The sequence below is a fragment of the Podarcis bocagei genome (genome assembly GCF_964188305.1).
Source record: "Podarcis bocagei genome assembly, chromosome: Z".
Taxonomy (NCBI): Eukaryota; Metazoa; Chordata; class Lepidosauria; order Squamata; family Lacertidae; genus Podarcis; species Podarcis bocagei.
This window is the reverse complement of record NC_138140.1, coordinates 51,612,990-51,630,596: the sequence shown is the minus strand read 5'-3', so window position 1 is coordinate 51,630,596 and position 17,607 is coordinate 51,612,990. Positions and strand designations below refer to the sequence as shown.

At 47.0% G+C, this 17,607-nt stretch overlaps 1 protein-coding gene across 3 annotated transcripts in view; it reads right to left on the bottom strand.

Annotated features, from left to right (window-relative positions):
- Positions 1 to 3,440: 3,440 nt before the first annotated feature.
- DOCK11 (dedicator of cytokinesis 11) overlaps positions 3,441 to 17,607 on the bottom strand; it is a 199,849-nt gene continuing 185,682 nt past the window's right edge. For 2 of the 3 annotated variants that reach the window (XM_081180379.1, XM_081180377.1), the window contains 2 exons: positions 9,432 to 9,570; positions 3,441 to 3,930 (listed from right to left, as the gene is read on the bottom strand). In XM_081180379.1, coding sequence (XP_081036505.1) covers positions 3,811 to 3,930; positions 9,432 to 9,570 — 259 coding nt within the window. In that variant the 3' untranslated portion in view covers positions 3,441 to 3,810. Of the gene's footprint in view, positions 3,931 to 4,044; positions 4,058 to 9,431; positions 9,571 to 17,607 lie in introns of all 3 variants that reach the window. The other variant, XM_081180378.1, reaches the window with a different exon arrangement.

Below are 17,607 nucleotides of genomic sequence, written 5' to 3'. Positions count from 1 at the left end.
AAATTCCTCTGTGGCAATTGTTGGGGTGGGTGAGTTGTCAGTTGTAAGCTTTCCGTTTACAAGATTGCAGGTTCAACCCCCAGTATCTCCAGGAAAAACCTATTCCTGAAGCCTTAGAGAATCACCGTCAGTCAGAGCAGACTGGGCAAGATGGCTAGCAATCTGTCTTAAAATACGGCAGCTTCATTTTACTTTTGGTTTAAAATTCCAGTTCATTTGGTAAACTCAGGCCATGTGCACTTGAAGTCAGATGAAGTTTCCATATAGGGTTGTTGTTATGAAAAATTGTGGGCACGGGCAGAGAACCACTTACACCCCCTGAGCAACTTGGTGGAAATATATTTATTTATTTTCAATACTGCCCTTCACTTGAGGATCACAGGACAGTTTACAGTATAAAAACAATAACAGGGTCCTTCACCTTTACCTATCATTTAAACTGATAGCTCAGTTCATAGAGCATGAGACTTAATCTCAGGGTTGTGGGTTCGAGCCCCAGATTAGGCCAAATATTCCTGCGGGTTGGACTAGATTATCATTGTGGCCACTTTCAACTCTACACTTCTATGATTCTATGTGCTCTATAGTTAAAGGGTCACTCTGCAGCAACAAGACTGACAAGACCTTTATCTGCCTGATGCCTTAGAGAGCAAGTGCCCATGCGACAAGGGTGCACTGGGATGTGCTTTGGTGCAAGATAAGGCAACTTCATTTATTCATACAGTGAACTAGAAAGTCATATTTTTATCCCCTGCCCTCAAGTTTCAAGCTGTTCATAAGGAGGAGTATGTCCTCTGCAAAGCATTGTTCATGTAAGGAGAAGGAAGCTTTGCCAAAAGCTGAAGTACAAATGATCTGGCTGGGGTGGGATGTGGGCATTGCTGAAACAATTGACAGCTTTTCTGGATATATGTGTCTGCTGTGTCTTAATCCAGTGTTTTTCAACCTTTTTTGGGCAAAGGCACACTTGTTTCATGAAAAAAATCACGAGGCACACCACCATTAGAAAATGTTAAAAAAATTAACTCTGTGCCTATATTGAATATATATAAAGTAATTCTCTTGAATAGGAATCAAATAAACACAAAGAAGCATGGTTTAACATTCAAGCATGGTTTAATATTTTTTTCTTTAATGGCAAACAAAAACGTTGCGGACCGTTCTCTGCTCAGCGGGGATCGATCCGCTGATCCCCGCTGAGCCGGCGGATGACAGCTCCGTCTCCACACTGTGTGTGGAGAGGGAGATGTCAGAGCCCCGCTGCTCTCTTGGGGAATCGGATGAGAGCGGACCGCCTGTCCGCTCTCATCAGATCCCATCCGATCTGATCCCCACCCAGGATGGAGGGAAAATAGGGTGGACACAGTCCAGCGCCCGCCTAGTGGGCGAAAATTTGACTTTAAAAAAAAAATCTTTCAAATTTTTCAATTTTTCCCACGGCACACCAGGCAACATCTCGCGGCACACTAGTGTGCCGCGGAACAGTGGTTGAAAAACACTGTCTTAATCCTCACTCAGTATAGCTTAAGTAAAACAAAGAACTTGTTCCTTTCTTTCTTTCCATGTTCTCTCCCACTTTCTCCCCCTGAAGATGTGACACCTTATCATGCCTATATTAAACAGGAATTCCTCCATGCTCACAAGAAGAAATTCTCAGGCCCACATGCCCAGTCAAAGGAGAAAAGGAGTAGGATCCCCTCAGCACTTCCCTCTCTGTCACACTGTTGTGCTTGTGTGAGTCAGCTCCCAGTAAACATGACAAAATGACTAAAGCCTTTCCAAAGCCAGGGAAAACTAAAGATACAGGGTTTGACTATAGGGCTTTTCGTTTTTGGCCTGGGTTTAAATAATTCAAAGGGAACAGAGGAGAGAGTAGGCGGCAGCCTATGTTACTTAGGGAGTTCTAAATACAGGTCAACCCCCATCCTCCAGCAGTTGCAGGGTAAGTCGAGTCAGTGCACTGGTTATTTCTTTGTCATTCCTCCACAGCCAGCAGAAGTCAAAGAGTGCAGAATGAGTAAAAGCAAGCAAGTCTGAGAATCTTAAACGAGACTTTTTTACCTTTCTTGAGGGAGTATGAGATGAAGTACCTTAAGGGAGGGGTAGTACCTCTGATGGGGGACATTTCCTTCTGGGGTTGTGTGTCACCTTTGGTCCCCACTCTGAACTCAGCTCTCACCTGTGGCTCCTAAAAGTTGCCAGGATGTGGACACCCACCATAAATGGCTTCGACTGGCCAGCTAAACTAGGCAAGGGTAGCCAACGGATCTCAAACCCTCTGTGAGTTATGGACTTCCCCTGCATGTGAAGACAGGCTCCAGTGTATTAAATGCACAAGATCAATTGTGGGTCCAATGGTCAAGAAGGTGGCTGCTGCACATGCTGTAGAGGGAAGTGAGGTGCTGATGGAGCTCATCAGCCTGGGAAGTAGCTCATCTAGAAGAAGGAAAATTCTGATCCTAAATCTCTATTGCCTTGTGGGATATCTTCAGGAGAAGAAATGGCTAAGGAGTGAACTCTGCAATCCAGAGTGGAGTTCCTTCAACAGTTGGATGGTGCCTGGCATGCCTCCTTCCAGCAACTCCTGCAGCCAAGTGGGTGACAAACTAATTAATCTGCTTTGTTTTGGACTACATCCAAAAGATGAGCCCAGGACCTCCATGCACACTGCCTAGGCTTGTACCCCAGGGCACTGGTGGAGGAAGAGGAGTGTTGGTGAGCACACCACCACCAGCAGTGTGATCCCGGTGGGGTGCCATCACGGCTGCCTCCCCACCCACACTGGGTGCCACGCCCCTGCAGGCAACGCACCATGCCCCCAGGACACACGCCAGCCCCGCCCCCACCTGCGCTCTGCCACACACCCCTGGTGCCGGAGCATGAAGCTCTGCCACTGCCCCAGGGAGGTCACTTTGGTGCTGCTAAGGCAGCATTTTGATTCCACACCCAGAGGCACACTCCATTGTCTCTCGACAGAAGACTGCCAACAACCTGAGGTCCAAATGCAGCCCAGGTCATGGAACTCCATGTGGGTCAACCCCATCTTCAGTCACCCCTCATCACTGGCCTTGCTTCATATCTTACTTCACTGTCTTTCCTTGGCTAGATGGCACTTTGAACTCTCATTGCTGACTCTGGCTCCCCTGGGTTTTGGATAGAAAAACAGGTGAGAGAATTTACTGTAGAACCTGGCCCGCTGTGCAAAGGAAAAATATACATTAATTAATTTAGTCTCTTTTAACCTCTGGCTCTGCCCACCCCTGGCGTGTAGCCCCCAAATGGGTGCCCAGAAGGGAATGTGACCCTCAGGCTGAAAAAGGTTCCCCAACCTTGCACACTCTCTCTGTAAAATACCTGTGTTTTGACATAGAGGCTGCAGGGCATTCTTTCTGGCTTCTGCTTTTTATATTGAGCACAAAAGACATGTTCACACAACCACCTTATTTACAAAGCAGTTTTACATTTTATTATATTCCATTGTACAACTTTACATGGTACCTTATTCAAGTTCATTCTTTTCAGTACAAGGTGATTTGATAAATGCCTTTTGGTGTATTCCATAGGTTTTAAGAATGCAACAACAACAACAACAACAAAAGATACAAGAAGGAAAGCATATCATAGAGGCACTTTCACAGTCTCTGAATTAAGCAAGTACCCTGTTTGAAAGCCAGTTGATTCTGCTTAAACAAAGAAAAATATTGAGACCATTTTGTTCACGTGTCTGGAGGTTAACATCTTTCAGGCAACAGTCCCAAGTATTCCTGAGAAAGATCTGTAGAATGTCAAGAGTCACTCCCAAGTTTCTTTTTAAACGTCGAACGTAGATCTAAGTGAGCCATAGCCATTGCCTGAAGTTCCACTTATTGCACAGAACACATGTAAGGTGTTGTGCATCCATGAGGACTGAATGGTATCTTCTTGGTACATCTAAAAAAACCCCAAAGCTGAGTTAGCAAATTAAGCAAAAACCTTATCTGTTCCTAACAGCAACAAAAATTGTTTCAACAACACAAAAGGAAATGTAGAATGGTGTTACCCAACCTGGTCTTCAAAGCTGTTATTGCAAAGGCAGCATTAAAAGAAAACAAAAGAGAATAGGAAAGAGAAGTTATTTAGCAATGATGTCTACTATGCTCTCAAAATAACCCCAGAGCTAGAAGGGGTTCAGAAGATCATCTGATCAAATACTTGTAAGATTAAGACATTATTAATTGTCCTGAAAGCTTCCAACAAAGAAAATCCCATAAGTGCTCTAAATAGCTTGTTCCACTTCTAGTTCTCAAAATTAGAAGGAGTTTCCTAATAATTAGGTTTGGGTTCTTGCTGAATTCTACCTTAGAATTGTACAGGGTCACACCTAAAGGGTCAATGGAGCATTCCAGAACCAAGAAATTGCTCTGGAAGTGGTAAAAACCACTTTCTTTTATTTAGTAACAAAGGAATTCCCTTCTACTGAGTCAGACCATTGATTCATTAGCTCAGAAGTGTCTGCATTGCATGCAAGTGGCTCTCCAGGGTTTCAGACAGGAGTCTCTTCCTGTTTCAGCAGGAGACACCGGAGGCTGAATCTAGAACTTTCTGCTTGCATTGTTTCCAATGAGGTTCTGTGTAGGAAGACACGCCACCACCAAATTGGATCATGCTCAGTGCCTTTATTCTTCACAAGTTTCTATCACACCCTGTTTCAAAGATTCATAGCAGGCTAGATCATCTCTGGGAGCCATTTTGGAATGCCTTATCCAAGCGTTGCACTTGGACTCCTGGTTAAAAGCAAAGAGGTCTGCAGGGCAGATCAAAGCAAACACAAACCCAGTACTGACACCCACACTCAGCCCCCTGAAATATTTCCCTGTCAGACTGCTGAGTTTGGCATCCATGCATGGGCATAGCCACAGGTAGGAATGGCATGGAAACAGAAAATGTCTACTCGTGTCTACAAAGTCACTAATTCCTTTTCTGTCTGTCAGGAGTAGCTATGTATAAGATAGTTTATAGCCCCAGGGGCGCATAATCTGTGGCCCTCCAGATGTTGCTGAAATAAAACTCCCACCATTTTTGACCATTAGCCATGTGGGCTGATGGGAGTTTGGAGTTTAACAACATCTGAAAGACCACATGTTCCCTACCCAGTCTTAACCAAGCACCTCCTGTCTTACTAGTGTTCAAGATGGTGTAGGGGAGGTAGAGGGAGACCACCTCCTCCTGGCCAATTTTTGCTAACTATTGGCCTCCCAAAAAAAAGTCATTTAAGGGGGTCTCTCTGCCCCCCTGTAGGGCAAGCACTGTGTGTCCCTACTAACCCTTACAACTAGCATAAGAAGAGAAGTGAAATTTTGGTCTTTTAGAATAACAGATACATGAAGAACAGAAGTTAGAAGGAACCTTCTAATATTAACAACCTGATGGAAGAGAAGAAAAGGCAAATAAAATATATCCTTTTTGATTTAAATTATCTCCCCCCTCTGTAGTGGGTGTAACAAATTATTCACATCTTGAATTAACTAATTAAAAACTGGGATACCTTTTTAAAAGTGGGGCATATCCAGCTATTTGCTGTTTTCAGGTGGAAATGAATAATACGTGGCAAATTCTAATCACACAGTTATAGTAGATTGAGAGGTCTTGCAGACTTTCTGCAATAAGGAAAGTGGGGAGCAGGGGCAATGCACTGGACATAAATGTCATCTAACTTCTCTGCAAACACAGAATGAATGCTCAATAAATAATCAACGTTGTCTGATCTCCCTTCAAACAAATCAGGACAAATGCTTAATAAACAGGTCAACTGGGATAAGTGGAGCTTACTCTTTAAGTTACCTGGGTAATATTGTGAGCCATTAACTTTCCTGTTCATCACACTTCCATTAATCAAAAATACCAGAAAGATTCTTTAGTGCTCTGGTTCATGTCAAGATTTGCTGTAGTTGAGAAAAAGAACAGTCTGGCATTTCTTTACAGAGTACAGAAGCAGTGCAACCAGAGATTAAGGAAGCTAGACTTTCTGGTAGAGCGTTATATTTCCACTGGAGATGCTACCAGTGCTGCTGTTGTTGTGATATTTATCATTTCTTTATGGTTCTCCCTCATCTTTCCTCAGAGGACAGAGCAAAGTACATGGCTCCCCCTCTGCCCAGTTTTGGCCTCACAGCAACCCTGCATGGTGGGCTGGGCTGGAAGATTATGACTGGCCCAAGCTCACCCTGTGAGCTTTGTGGCCAAATAAGAGATCTGACCCTGGGTCTCCCTCGTCCTAGTCCAACATGCTCACCCATCTCTCTCCATCCTGGTGCCTTTCAAATGCTTTGAACTGCAACTCTAATCATCATAATCCCTGACTGTGGGCCATGCTGGCTGGGGCAGATGGGCATGGTAGTCTAAAGCATCAGGAGGACATCAGGTTGGGGAAAGCTGCTCTATCTGCCACACTCCTGCTGGCTTCTGGTGACAACGTTCCAGATATGCTGAGACGTGTTGTACAAAAGATCACCAGTCCAAAGTTCAGAGCAGTAAAAGAGCAACCGGCCCCACACCACACCAGCAGTGGTGAGGGCAAATGGTGGACTCCCTGCTTTTCTTCAGAATGCCACATCTTTCAAGTTGAGACACAGTGTGGTCACCCATCTGCTGGGCTTGATTGCCAAATCAAGGAACCTGTCCAAAACGGTGCAAGACTTGTACCCCAGACGTAGTCATTGTGTTTTTGCCAGTAGGTGACCTCTTGAGGGGTTTTCCCCACCCTGCTAATAATTTTTAAAACCAAGTATAGTTTTAAGAAACTTCGGGGTAACTAACAGCCACCCAACTGACTGAATTTTTAAAGCCCCAAACCTTTATTTCTGGTAAGTCCTTGTGTGGCTTTTTCTATAACCCTGTCTTGGAGTCACAGCCTGCTCCAAGAATGTGCAGCCCCATTTCCTGTTTTGCAAGTGTGGTTCAAGAGTTCTCCTAAATGACAACAGATGCTCAAATCTGGGCTTTGCAGGATTTGGGTTTTTTGTTTTAAATCAAAGTAAGACCTGAGTGGGGTTTGGGAAATACCTGAGTGGATGATTTGTATTAGGGGAACAGAACGAGAGAGGCTTATATAAATGAGAAGACTGTGGCCTTCAGAGATGGTGGGTCTTTCAACTCTCATGAACCCTACAATATCTGGAGGGACACCAACTCCCCATCAACTCTAGGAGGGTAGGTGATCTTCCATGCTGAATGTTACACAGTCTGTGAATGCTGGAAGCAAGAAAATCCAGTACTTTTGGTTTGGAGCTTGAAGCAGACACTGCTCACACGATTTCCAAACTTTTCAAATCCAGGAGGAGGAATAGAAATATACTTGCTTTTTTAAAGTTCGTTTGGGATCTTGCGTTGGATTTGTACAGGGGATATGCTCTGTACAGCACCCATCACAACCACCTTCATTTTTAAGTCTTAAAACTGCAATTGGCTATTTGCCCAAATGCTGTTAGCTTTTTCAGTTTCTCTAATGTTGTTCCTTAGTGTTCAAAAGAACTCTGTGGATCTTTGAAGCTTCTTGAGCATCCTCTTTAAGTATGTAACTACTAGGATAGGCTGCAACAGATCATCTGCAGTTTCCCCCACCCACCAAACACCCAAGACTGGCAAACTATGGGAAGCTTTTTTGAATAACAATCTGGAGTGCATCAAAAATGACAGCCTGTTCTAAACTGACTCCTAATGACCCCATTACTTGAGAGATCTTTCTTAGAAGTTTGTTTTCCCTATTTGAATATTAACAGAATGCAGAAGCCGTTCCATCATCCACATGCAAATAAAACAGCAGAAAACTGGGAGGGAATTGTGGGTGCGTTATCACAGTGTGTCTCTGGGGATATGTTCAACCTCTAAACACTTTCAGTACTGAGAAGCCAATTTGCATTGTTTTAATTTTGTTTATAATGTGCCCTGGAGGCTATGTACAGAAGGGCAGGGTTATAGATTCCCAGGCAGGCAGGCAGGCAGGCAGGCCCTCTTCAGGGATTTCAGGGGAGGGGGAAGGGGAGAAAGTGAAAGCTGACTGTCAGTCAAACAGGCCAGAAGAAAGGCCAGGGCCCCAAATTGACAGTGGCTGGTGTTCACATGCCAAACATGTGCCCCAGTTCTGCACTCCTGTCCAGCCTCCAGCTATTTACTGAATGTGGGTGCCCGTTTTTCATTTTGTTTTGCTGTTATTCCTATCATGGTTTGCTTTCTCTGAAGAACTCTCAGCTTTCAAACAGCAGAGGAACCAAGCATGTCAGATCCAAAGTTGAGCCAAAATTCAGCAAGGAGGTACACTATGTGTGCAGTTGTCCTAAAATCACCCTCTGAGCATACCTTTTTCTCATTGTCATTTTGCATTTCACTTGGCTGGTGATGTCTGTAACCCCCCCCCCTCAATAAAGGCACTACATGATGATGAGGTGCTGTTCCTAGACCCCCATATTTCATCCCCACAGCATAATGCCTCCTGTGAATGTGGGGAGTGAAACTGGAGAGGCCAAAGTCAGGGGGAGACATTTCAGCCCAGCCCTAACAACTGCCTCAACAGGGCATGTTGGAGGTCACATCATCATAACCTTCAGTCACTGTTTGTGTGCACTGTTTTATTCTAACTGCAGATTCTAGATTACCACATTGCAGAGTATGGATGGTGATGATGATTGCTGTGCTGCTCTGATCCTGAAAGGATATCCAATTTACACAAGCACACCCCATTAAAAAATCGGCCTAGTGTTGGCATTACAGCTGCTCAGTGTTGGCATCAGCACCGGCCAGCTGTCAGGAACATCACACTTTGCCAGGGTCCATGGCTTAGGACTCTCCTGTGGTTTCTCTTCTTTTTTCTTTTCTTCTCAAAGGCCTGGCCCTGCACTATGAGGAGTGCCAGGTAGCTGGATCAAGCTGTCATTTTAAGTTTCCCACAACGCTGATGTGGCATCAACATTCTACGGGATTATGGTAATTTAAAATGATGGCTAGAGCCATCGGCTGGACTCCTGCCCACTGACCAGGGTCCACTGACATAAGGAGGGGCAGCAACAGAGATTAGGTTGCCCAGGACCCGCTCAAACCTGGAAAGACTTTTGCTGTACAATGACAATCCAATGAACCTTTGACCCTTTCCCTAGATTACAGCTTTAACCAAGCTTAATAAACTTGTGTAAATGGCATTTGCTCACATTCTCGCTCCTCTTTTTTCTCCCTCTGTTGTTTCCCAACTGTATATTTCATATATTAATTTTGTGGAACAGGGACTTGTTAATGTTGCCAAGGTGCCAAGGAGACTGATAGTATAAGTATAAGGATTCTTGTTAATCATCAGCGTAATAATCATCATAATAATGAAAATCAATAGCCACATATCTTGATGCCTTGGCTGGGAGAGGCTCTGTGTACATTTACTTTCAGAGCAGCCCGCCTGGACTCTCTACCTGTTCGTGGATGATGTCTGAAAGCTCTTTCACCATGTCCCTGAAGTTGGACTTCAGCTCTTCATGGTATTCCGCCTGGTCCTCCTTGATTAGGCGCTCGTTGAGCTCAAGGGCAATTCCACAGGCCTGAATAAACTTCCTGTTGAGAGAAAACAGCAGAATTTATGGGACCTCGGCTGACTCATGTAGGCAGTGGAGCTGCAAAACAAATAGGTGTGCGCATTGACTTTGGCACTTGCGATACTGAGACGGCCTAGTGCGCAGGTGACTGATGAAGACCTGGATTCTGGCAGCTAACAACCTTTTCTAGTACTGTACCTTTGTCTAGGCAAAGGAATATGGGTCATATTCTTAAAACATTTATATCCTGTCTTTTGTAATGCCCCACAAGGAGACATCTAATGCTACAATAAAATAGCATACATGATAAACCAGGCACCATTGTTGTCAGTCTTTAAGTGGGTAGGATTTGCCCTTATTGTTTTATAAAAATATTTATATATTGCTATTTATATAAAAAAGTGGTTTGCCACAATTATAATATAAAACCACACAATAAAAACCATGTAAAAAGTTAAAATCAGTAATCAGCTCTTAATATGGTTTTGGATGAGCATTTTATGTATTTTGTATTGGTACTGCTTAATTTTTTTCTGTTTTTAAATTGCTACTATTTATTGTATTTTATTTTGTTAGGTGGTGTCAGGGAACTGCCATCAGAGCTAGAGGCGGAGGGAAGGCTCCAGAGGGATGCCGGAGAGGGTCCCAGTAGGGAGAGAGGCAGCCCATCTGCTGGGGAAGGAAATCAGCGTAACACCAGTGGAGAAGGGGGGCAGATGGGGGAATCGGAGAGGAGGCTCCAAGACTCTTCGCTGGAGACCAGCGGAGAGAGTACGGGTACTCCGCTGCCCACACCCTCCCTGCGCAGAAGGCTTCCGCGCAGGGAGAGTAGGAGGAGACTTGGCGTCAAACAACTTTTATGCTGGAAAAGGTTTAAGAAACACCCACTGACGGATTCTGCCAGTGACTGAGACAGTCACGATGCTGGAGGCTGTTCAGTCAGAAAGGGTTTAATATTGGACATAGCATAATGATGGCTGACTGGGAACAGTTATGGACCACAGGTATGAAGTTTACGGCATGTAATGCCTTAAGAGAAAATATTATGAAAATGATATACAGGTGGTACATGACCCCAGTCAAGCTTGCAAAAATCTATCACTTGCCCGATAATAAATGTTGGAAATATAAAGAAACTGAAGGTACATTCTTTCACCTTTGGTGGACGTGCCCAAGGTTTAAGGCTTTCTGGGAAATGATATATAATGAACTGAAAAAGGTATTTAAATATACCTTCTTGAAGAAACCAGAGGCCTTTCTCCTGGGCATAGCCGGCCAATTGGTGTTAAAGAAGGACAGAAATTTCTTTATGTATGCTACAACAGCAGCAAGAATACTCATCGCAAAGTATTGGAAGACACAAGAATTACCCACTTTGGAAGAATGGCAGATGAAAGTGATGGACTACATGGAATTGGCGGAAATGACTGGTAGAATCCGAGACCAGGGAGAAGAGTCGGTGGAAGAAGATTGGAAGAAATTTAAAGACTATTTACAGAAGTATTGCAAAATTAATGAGGGTTAGAATGATGTTTGAATGAAGCTAAGCGGTTTCTAGCTGTAATGATATAAAAGAATATGGAAAATTGGATTTTTAAATAGGTAAAAATTTAATGTTATAATATATTAAGATCATAAGGAGGGAAAGAAATTGCTGAATTAATTAACTGAATTGGAATACAAAAAAGGGAGGTATGAGGAGGTCAGGGAAACAAGGATATGAATGTAAGATATGGAAAGGTTGATTTTTTATTTTTATTTTTTATCTGTGTGCTTATTCTGTATTTTTCTTGTATTTTTATTTTTGTCTTTTATTCTTGTATTTTTTGCTTTAGTGCAATTCCTTTTTCTGAAACTTTAATAAATATTTATTTAAAAAAAACCAACAGAAAGGGTTTAACCAGGTAACCTCGCCAGCAGTGGCGGCAACTTACGCACGAGCAACCCCTAAATCCATTACAGCAATCCGTCAGTCACCGACGTTGCTTGTGCACAGCTCCAGAGAGGCAGCACCATGAGCCAGACCAGAGGAGCCGGAGAGACGGAGCAAGCGGCTGCAGTGCAAGGTCTGGTAGAGAGAAACCGAGACTTGGAACAGCATGTAGCTCTCCTGACGGCACGGCTGGACGAAAGACGAGCTCAGGATGCTCAGGTCAGACCCAACCACATCGCAAGGAAGGTACCGGGGCTGGTACACAAGTTTGGGGGAAACCCCAGGACTACAATGCGTTCCGAACGGAAATAGAGTACGCTTTGGAACTGCAGCATGATGACTTTGTTAACGATGAGCAAAGGGTAGCCTACATTGTGGGGCATCTGGAGGGTGGGGCAAGAGAATGGATCAGGCCCCTTATGGCGATGCAAAATCATGCCTTGAAGGACCTTAAGAAATTCTTTCAGGCGATGGATGCGATGTATTCCAGTGAAGTCCAGCAAAGTGTGACTCGGCGAGAACTGATGGGGTGCAAGCAGGGGAGCCAGTCAGTTAGAGACTACTGGTCACGCTTTGCAATGTTGATCCACCGTCTCGGGTGGGATCTGGACTCTGAACCTATTCAAATGTTGTTTGAGGAGGGGTTGTCCCCAACGGTGAAGGACGAGCTGTCCCGCACGTCCCGCCCACAGTCGATGGATCAGCTGACCAAGGCTGTGCTTGCGATTGGAGTGAGGCAGGAAGCGCGGGCTCAGGAGAAACGCGAAGTGAGAGGGGAACGTTGCCATGACTACCGCATTCCTGAAATACCAAGACAGCTTTCCCAGGCGGCTGAGCCAATGGAAATAGATGGTGCGCGTGCGAGGTTTCAAACTCCAGTGAAGGTCGCAAGAGGGAGGGGAAGGATTGGAAAACCACCAAGAAGTGTTTCCTCTGCCAACGGCCGGGATATTTTGCAAGGGTCTGCCCTCAAAGAAAGGCCTGGCAAGGGATGGTGGGGGCTGCTGGCTGTGAGGAGAAGGGGGACGAAGGGCAGGCGCAGGGAAACGACAGCGCCTGGCTGCCAACCAAAGGGGCCAGCAGCCAGGCCAGCAACCAATAGAAGTGCCCCAGCCTGACCCCCCCAGGGCAGCAATAGCCATAGCAGTGGTGCTAGAACTCCCGAATGGGCACCCAGTCAAGGTTGAGGGGCTGCTGGATTCGGGCAGCTCCTGCAATTTCTTTAGCAGGGACTTCGCTTTGGAGCACCAACTACACTTGCTACCCCTGGATTTTCCCTTGCAAGTGACCACCATCGATGGCAGGGAACTTCTGGGAGGGGAAGTGACACACCAGACCCCGCCAATGCGAATGAGGGTTTCCAGGCACACGGAGACCATTGCCTTTCACGTGGCCACACTGGCAGGGCCCCCAATAATACTGGGAATGAGCTGGCTGGCACTGCATGATCCAGTAGTGTCATGGCATCAGTGGTCAGTCACCTTTGGGTCAGCTTACTGTTTGGAACACTGTCGGGGGGGGGGAAACCCCAAGAATGACAGTGGCCAGGGTGGCTGGGCTGGCGGTGGAAACAAAGGGCGAGGTGCCACCACCATACGCTGACCTAAAGGACGTCTTCAGCGAGAAGGAGGCGGACAGACTACCCCCCCCATAGGCCCTTTGACTGCCAAATCAACTTAATCCCAGGGGCTCAGCTGCCGGTGGGTAAGCTGTATGCCATGTCGGACCGGGAGATGCAGGAGTTATGGCAGTTTATTGACAAGAACCTGAAGAGGGGGTTCATAAGGGAATCAAAGGCGGTGGGGGGCAGTCCGGTGTTCTTTGTGGACAAAAAAGGGACTAATCAGCCCAGACTGGTCGTGGACTACCGGGCCCTAAACCTGATATCTGAACCCGTGACCTACCCAATGCCCAGGATTGACAACATTTTAACACGGGTGAGGCAGGGGAAAATTTTCACCAAGCTGGACCTCAGGGGAGCGTACAATTTGATCAGGGTAAGGGAGGGGGACGAATGGAAGACCACCATGTTCACCCCTGGGGGGCTTTTGAGTACTTAGTCATGCCACTTGGATTACAATCGGGCTCCGCCTGCTTTCAAGCATTCATGCACCACGTGTTGGGGCCCCTGCTGTACAAGAACTGCGTAGCCTTCTTGGACGACGTCTTAATCTATTCAGACAATGAGAAGCAACATGTCAGAGAAGTCAGGGAAGTGCTAAAGAGGCTGCAGAAGCACCAGTTGTGGGTCAAGCTGGAGAAATGCCAATTTCACACCAGAGAGGTCAAGTTTCTGGGGTATAAGTTGTCAGACAAGGGACTGGCTATGGACCCAAGCAAGGTGCAGGCAGTGCTGGAATGGAAAGCCCCCAAAACCCGGAAGGATGTGCAGAGGTTCCTAGGGTTCAGCAACTTCTACAGGAAGTTCATCAAGAACTTCGCCCAATTAACGGCGCCCATCACAGATTGTCTCAGTAGCAAAAGGAAGTTTGCCTGGACAGAAAGTGCCCAGCAATCCTTTGAAAGACTGAAGAAGGCGTTCACTTCGGAAGAGCAGCTCCTGCACGTTGATCTGGAGAAACCCATGAGGCTAGAGACTGACGCGTCCGACAGAGCCATTGGGGCGGTACTTTTGCAGCCAGGGAGGAGCAAGCAGGAATGGAAGCCGTGTGCCTTTTTCTCGAGGAAGCTGAGCAAGTCGGAGCAAAACTATACGGTGTATGACCGCGAACTGCTTGCGATCTATGCGGCGTTTCGCCGATGGAGACATCTATTAATAGGGGCGCAGCACAAGATCCAGGTTTGTACTGATCACAAGAACTTGGAATACTGGAGGACCGCGTGAGTACTCAACCAGAGACAGATTCGATGGGCACAGGAGTTCTCCAAGTTTTCCTTCGAGATCCGATATGTGCCAGGAGAGGAAAACGTAAGAGCAGATGCTCTCTCCCGGAAGCCGGAGTACATGAAGGAGAGGGACCGCCGGAGATACGACACGTGATCCCCAAGGACCGATGGGTGTGTGGGGGAGCCTTGGTTGGGAAACGAGAACTGGCTGGGCTTACTAGAAATGACATGTTCGCCCAAACTAAAATCAGGGAACTCCGAGACGGAAGAGAAAACCATGGGGGGGGGTTGAGGAAAAGGAAGGGGTGCTGTACTATAAGGGGGCGCTGTATGTACCGGGGGAGACCCTGAAGGGGAAGGTACTCAAACAACTCCACGACAACCCCACAGCTGGGCACTTTGGACAGCACAAAACCATGCTGCTCGTCACCAGGCAGTTCTGGTGGCCAAGGGTGAGGGAGGATGTACGGGAATATATACGGGGGTGCGACCACTGCCAAAGGGCAAAGGGGGAGAGGGTTGCCCCCGCAGGGTTACTGGAACCCTTGCCCACACCGGGAAGAGGTGGTGTCCATTGATTTTATGACAGATTTGCCCAAGTCCAGGGGGAAGACAGCAGTCATGGTAGTAGTCGATCTACTGACGAAAATGTGCCATTTCATAGCTTGCTCACATGCGATGACGGCAGAGGAGACAGCCAAGTTGTTTGTGGATCACATCTTCAGGTTGCATGGGGCGCCCTCGAGGGTCGTCTCAGATCGCGGAAAACAATTTACTTCACGATTCTGGAGGAAGCTCATGAGCTTGCTGCAGGTAGAGGTAGGCTTCTTGACGGCGCGACACCCAGAAACCAACGGGCAAGCAGAAAGAGCGAACAGTATACTCCAGCAATACCTACGCTGCTACGTCAGCGAGAGACAGAACAATTGGGTAGAGAAACTAGCGCTGGCTGAATTTGCGTACAATAACACTGAACATGTGTCCACGGGCATGAGCCCGTTCATGGCCAATTATGGGTGTCACCTGAGGGCCTTCCCGGGGAGGGGGGAGTGTACCTGCAGCAGAGCAGTTTGTGGAAGAAATGGAGGCATTGCACCAGCAACTCAAGATGAACTTGGAGCGGGCCAAGGAAGTTTATAAGAGGCAGGCAGACAAGCACCGTCGGGAGGGGGAGGCCATACGGGTGGGAGACCGAGTGTGGTTGTCAACCCAAGGGTTGCCCCTAAAGGGAGGGTGCAAGAAGTTGCAGCCCAGGCGGCTGGGACCCTTTGAGGTAACACAGCAGGTGAACCCCGTGGCATTCAAGCTCAAGTTGCCTGACAGCATGAAGATACATCCGGTGTTCCATAGGTCCCTACTCTCACCGTACAGGGAGGGGTGGGAATTCCTGGGGCGGGAGGGAGGAGTTACCGCCCACCCGTGGGTAGAGGAGAGGGAACTCCACCACCAAGCCACGGAAATACTCGATTCAAGGTGGTGAGGGCGCCAGGTAGAGTACTTAGTGGCTTGGGAAGGAGAACCCGAGTCAGAAAACACGTGGGTCCCCGCTGAGGCGGTCAATGATGGGTATCCAGTGGAAGAATTCCACAGCCTGTCCCCAGACAAACCAAAACCACTAGCGAGATTCTGGGAGGAAGAATTTGGAACCACAGACGACGAGGAGGAATTTGTGGGTTTTCCTGCCTCCGAAGAGGAAGGAGGGGAAATGTCAGAGGGAGAAGAATCAGACTGGGAGGCCCACCCCGCGGCAAGATATCGGAGCGGGTGGGAAGCGGGTTTTGAATCCTCAGAGGATAGCGACAGCTCCTTCAGGGGCTTCCCCGCATTGTCGGCCGAGGAAAGGGACGAGGTTGGATCAGAAGGTCGGGCCGGGGGAGGAGGGGGTCCTGGGGGGGAGGTGGATGTCAGGGAACTGCCATCGGAGCTAGAGGCAGAGGGAAGGCTCCAAAGGGATGCAGGAGAGGGTCCCAGTAGGGAGAGAGGCAGCCCATCTGCTGGGGAAGGAAATCAGCGTAACACCAGTGGAGAAGGGGGGCAGATGGGGGAATCGGAGAGGAGGCTCCAAGACTCTTCGCCGGAGACCAGCGGAGAGAGTACGGGTACTCCGCTGCCCACACCCTCCCTGCGCAGAAGGCTTCCGCGCAGGGAGAGTAGGAGGAGACTTGGCGTCAAACAACTTTTATGCTGGAAAAGGTTTAAGAAACGCCCACTGACGGATTCTGCCAGCGACTGAGACAGTCACAATGCTGGAGGCTGTTCAGTCAGAAAGGGTTAACCAGGTAACCTAGCCAGCAGTGGCGGCAACTTACGCACGAGCAACCCCTAAATCCATTACAGGTGGCTTTGAGACTTTTTCTTTCATATAGAGCGACTTACAAATGTAACTATTATTATTATTAAATTATAATGATAATCATTCTGAGTTGTGTGACTGAAATGACTCACCACTTTTAATTCAGGGAGAAAGACTGCTTCCCCACAGCTCTCAGGAAAACTGCCTTGGAGTCAATTATGTCAGTGTTTCCCAACCTTTTTTGGGCAAAGGCACACTTGTTTCATGAAAAAAATCTCGAGGCACACCACCATTAGAAAATGTTTAAAAAATTAACTCTGTGCCTATATTGACTATATATAAAGTAACTCTCTTTAATAGGAATCAATGAAGGCATATTCTACATATGTAGCTGAAATAGTCGAAAAAATTCTGAGTTGTAAGAATGGGCTTGTATCATGCCAGATAGGGAAAGGTCACTTTTTACTTATGTAAAAAAAAAATAAAAAAAATAGTAACAGCATAGAAGGTAATGGTTAGGCTAGCATCCCTCTTCCAAATATGCTAGGTTTTTATTTGCAGGGACTGTTCTACATGGGAAAGCATTCAGCACTGTCATTCTCCCATCTGCCATCTGAATTGGTACTATTCTGGGTCAACTTACTCTGCTGCATGTGTAGATGAAAATGGCACCAAGTGTGGGGGAGGGGGCAGAACAGGTTTCAGATACAGGATATTAAGCATACACGAACTTCAGATTGAACTGGTTGCTTGCTTTGCAAGTTTTCATTTCCCAAATGACTGCCTTGGCAAGTGCAATACCTACCAGGCTCAACGCCGGTCTCGCGCTGCCGCTTCCCGCGCTCTCAAGGACCCGGGAGGAGGAAGGCGTGAAGGGAATCCCGAAGGCGCGGAAACCTCGCGCATGCGCAGGCCTTCCACCTGCGACAGCCCAGTAGGCCGGCCGAAGCGAGCGGCGATGGGATGTGGGAGGGAGCTCGCTC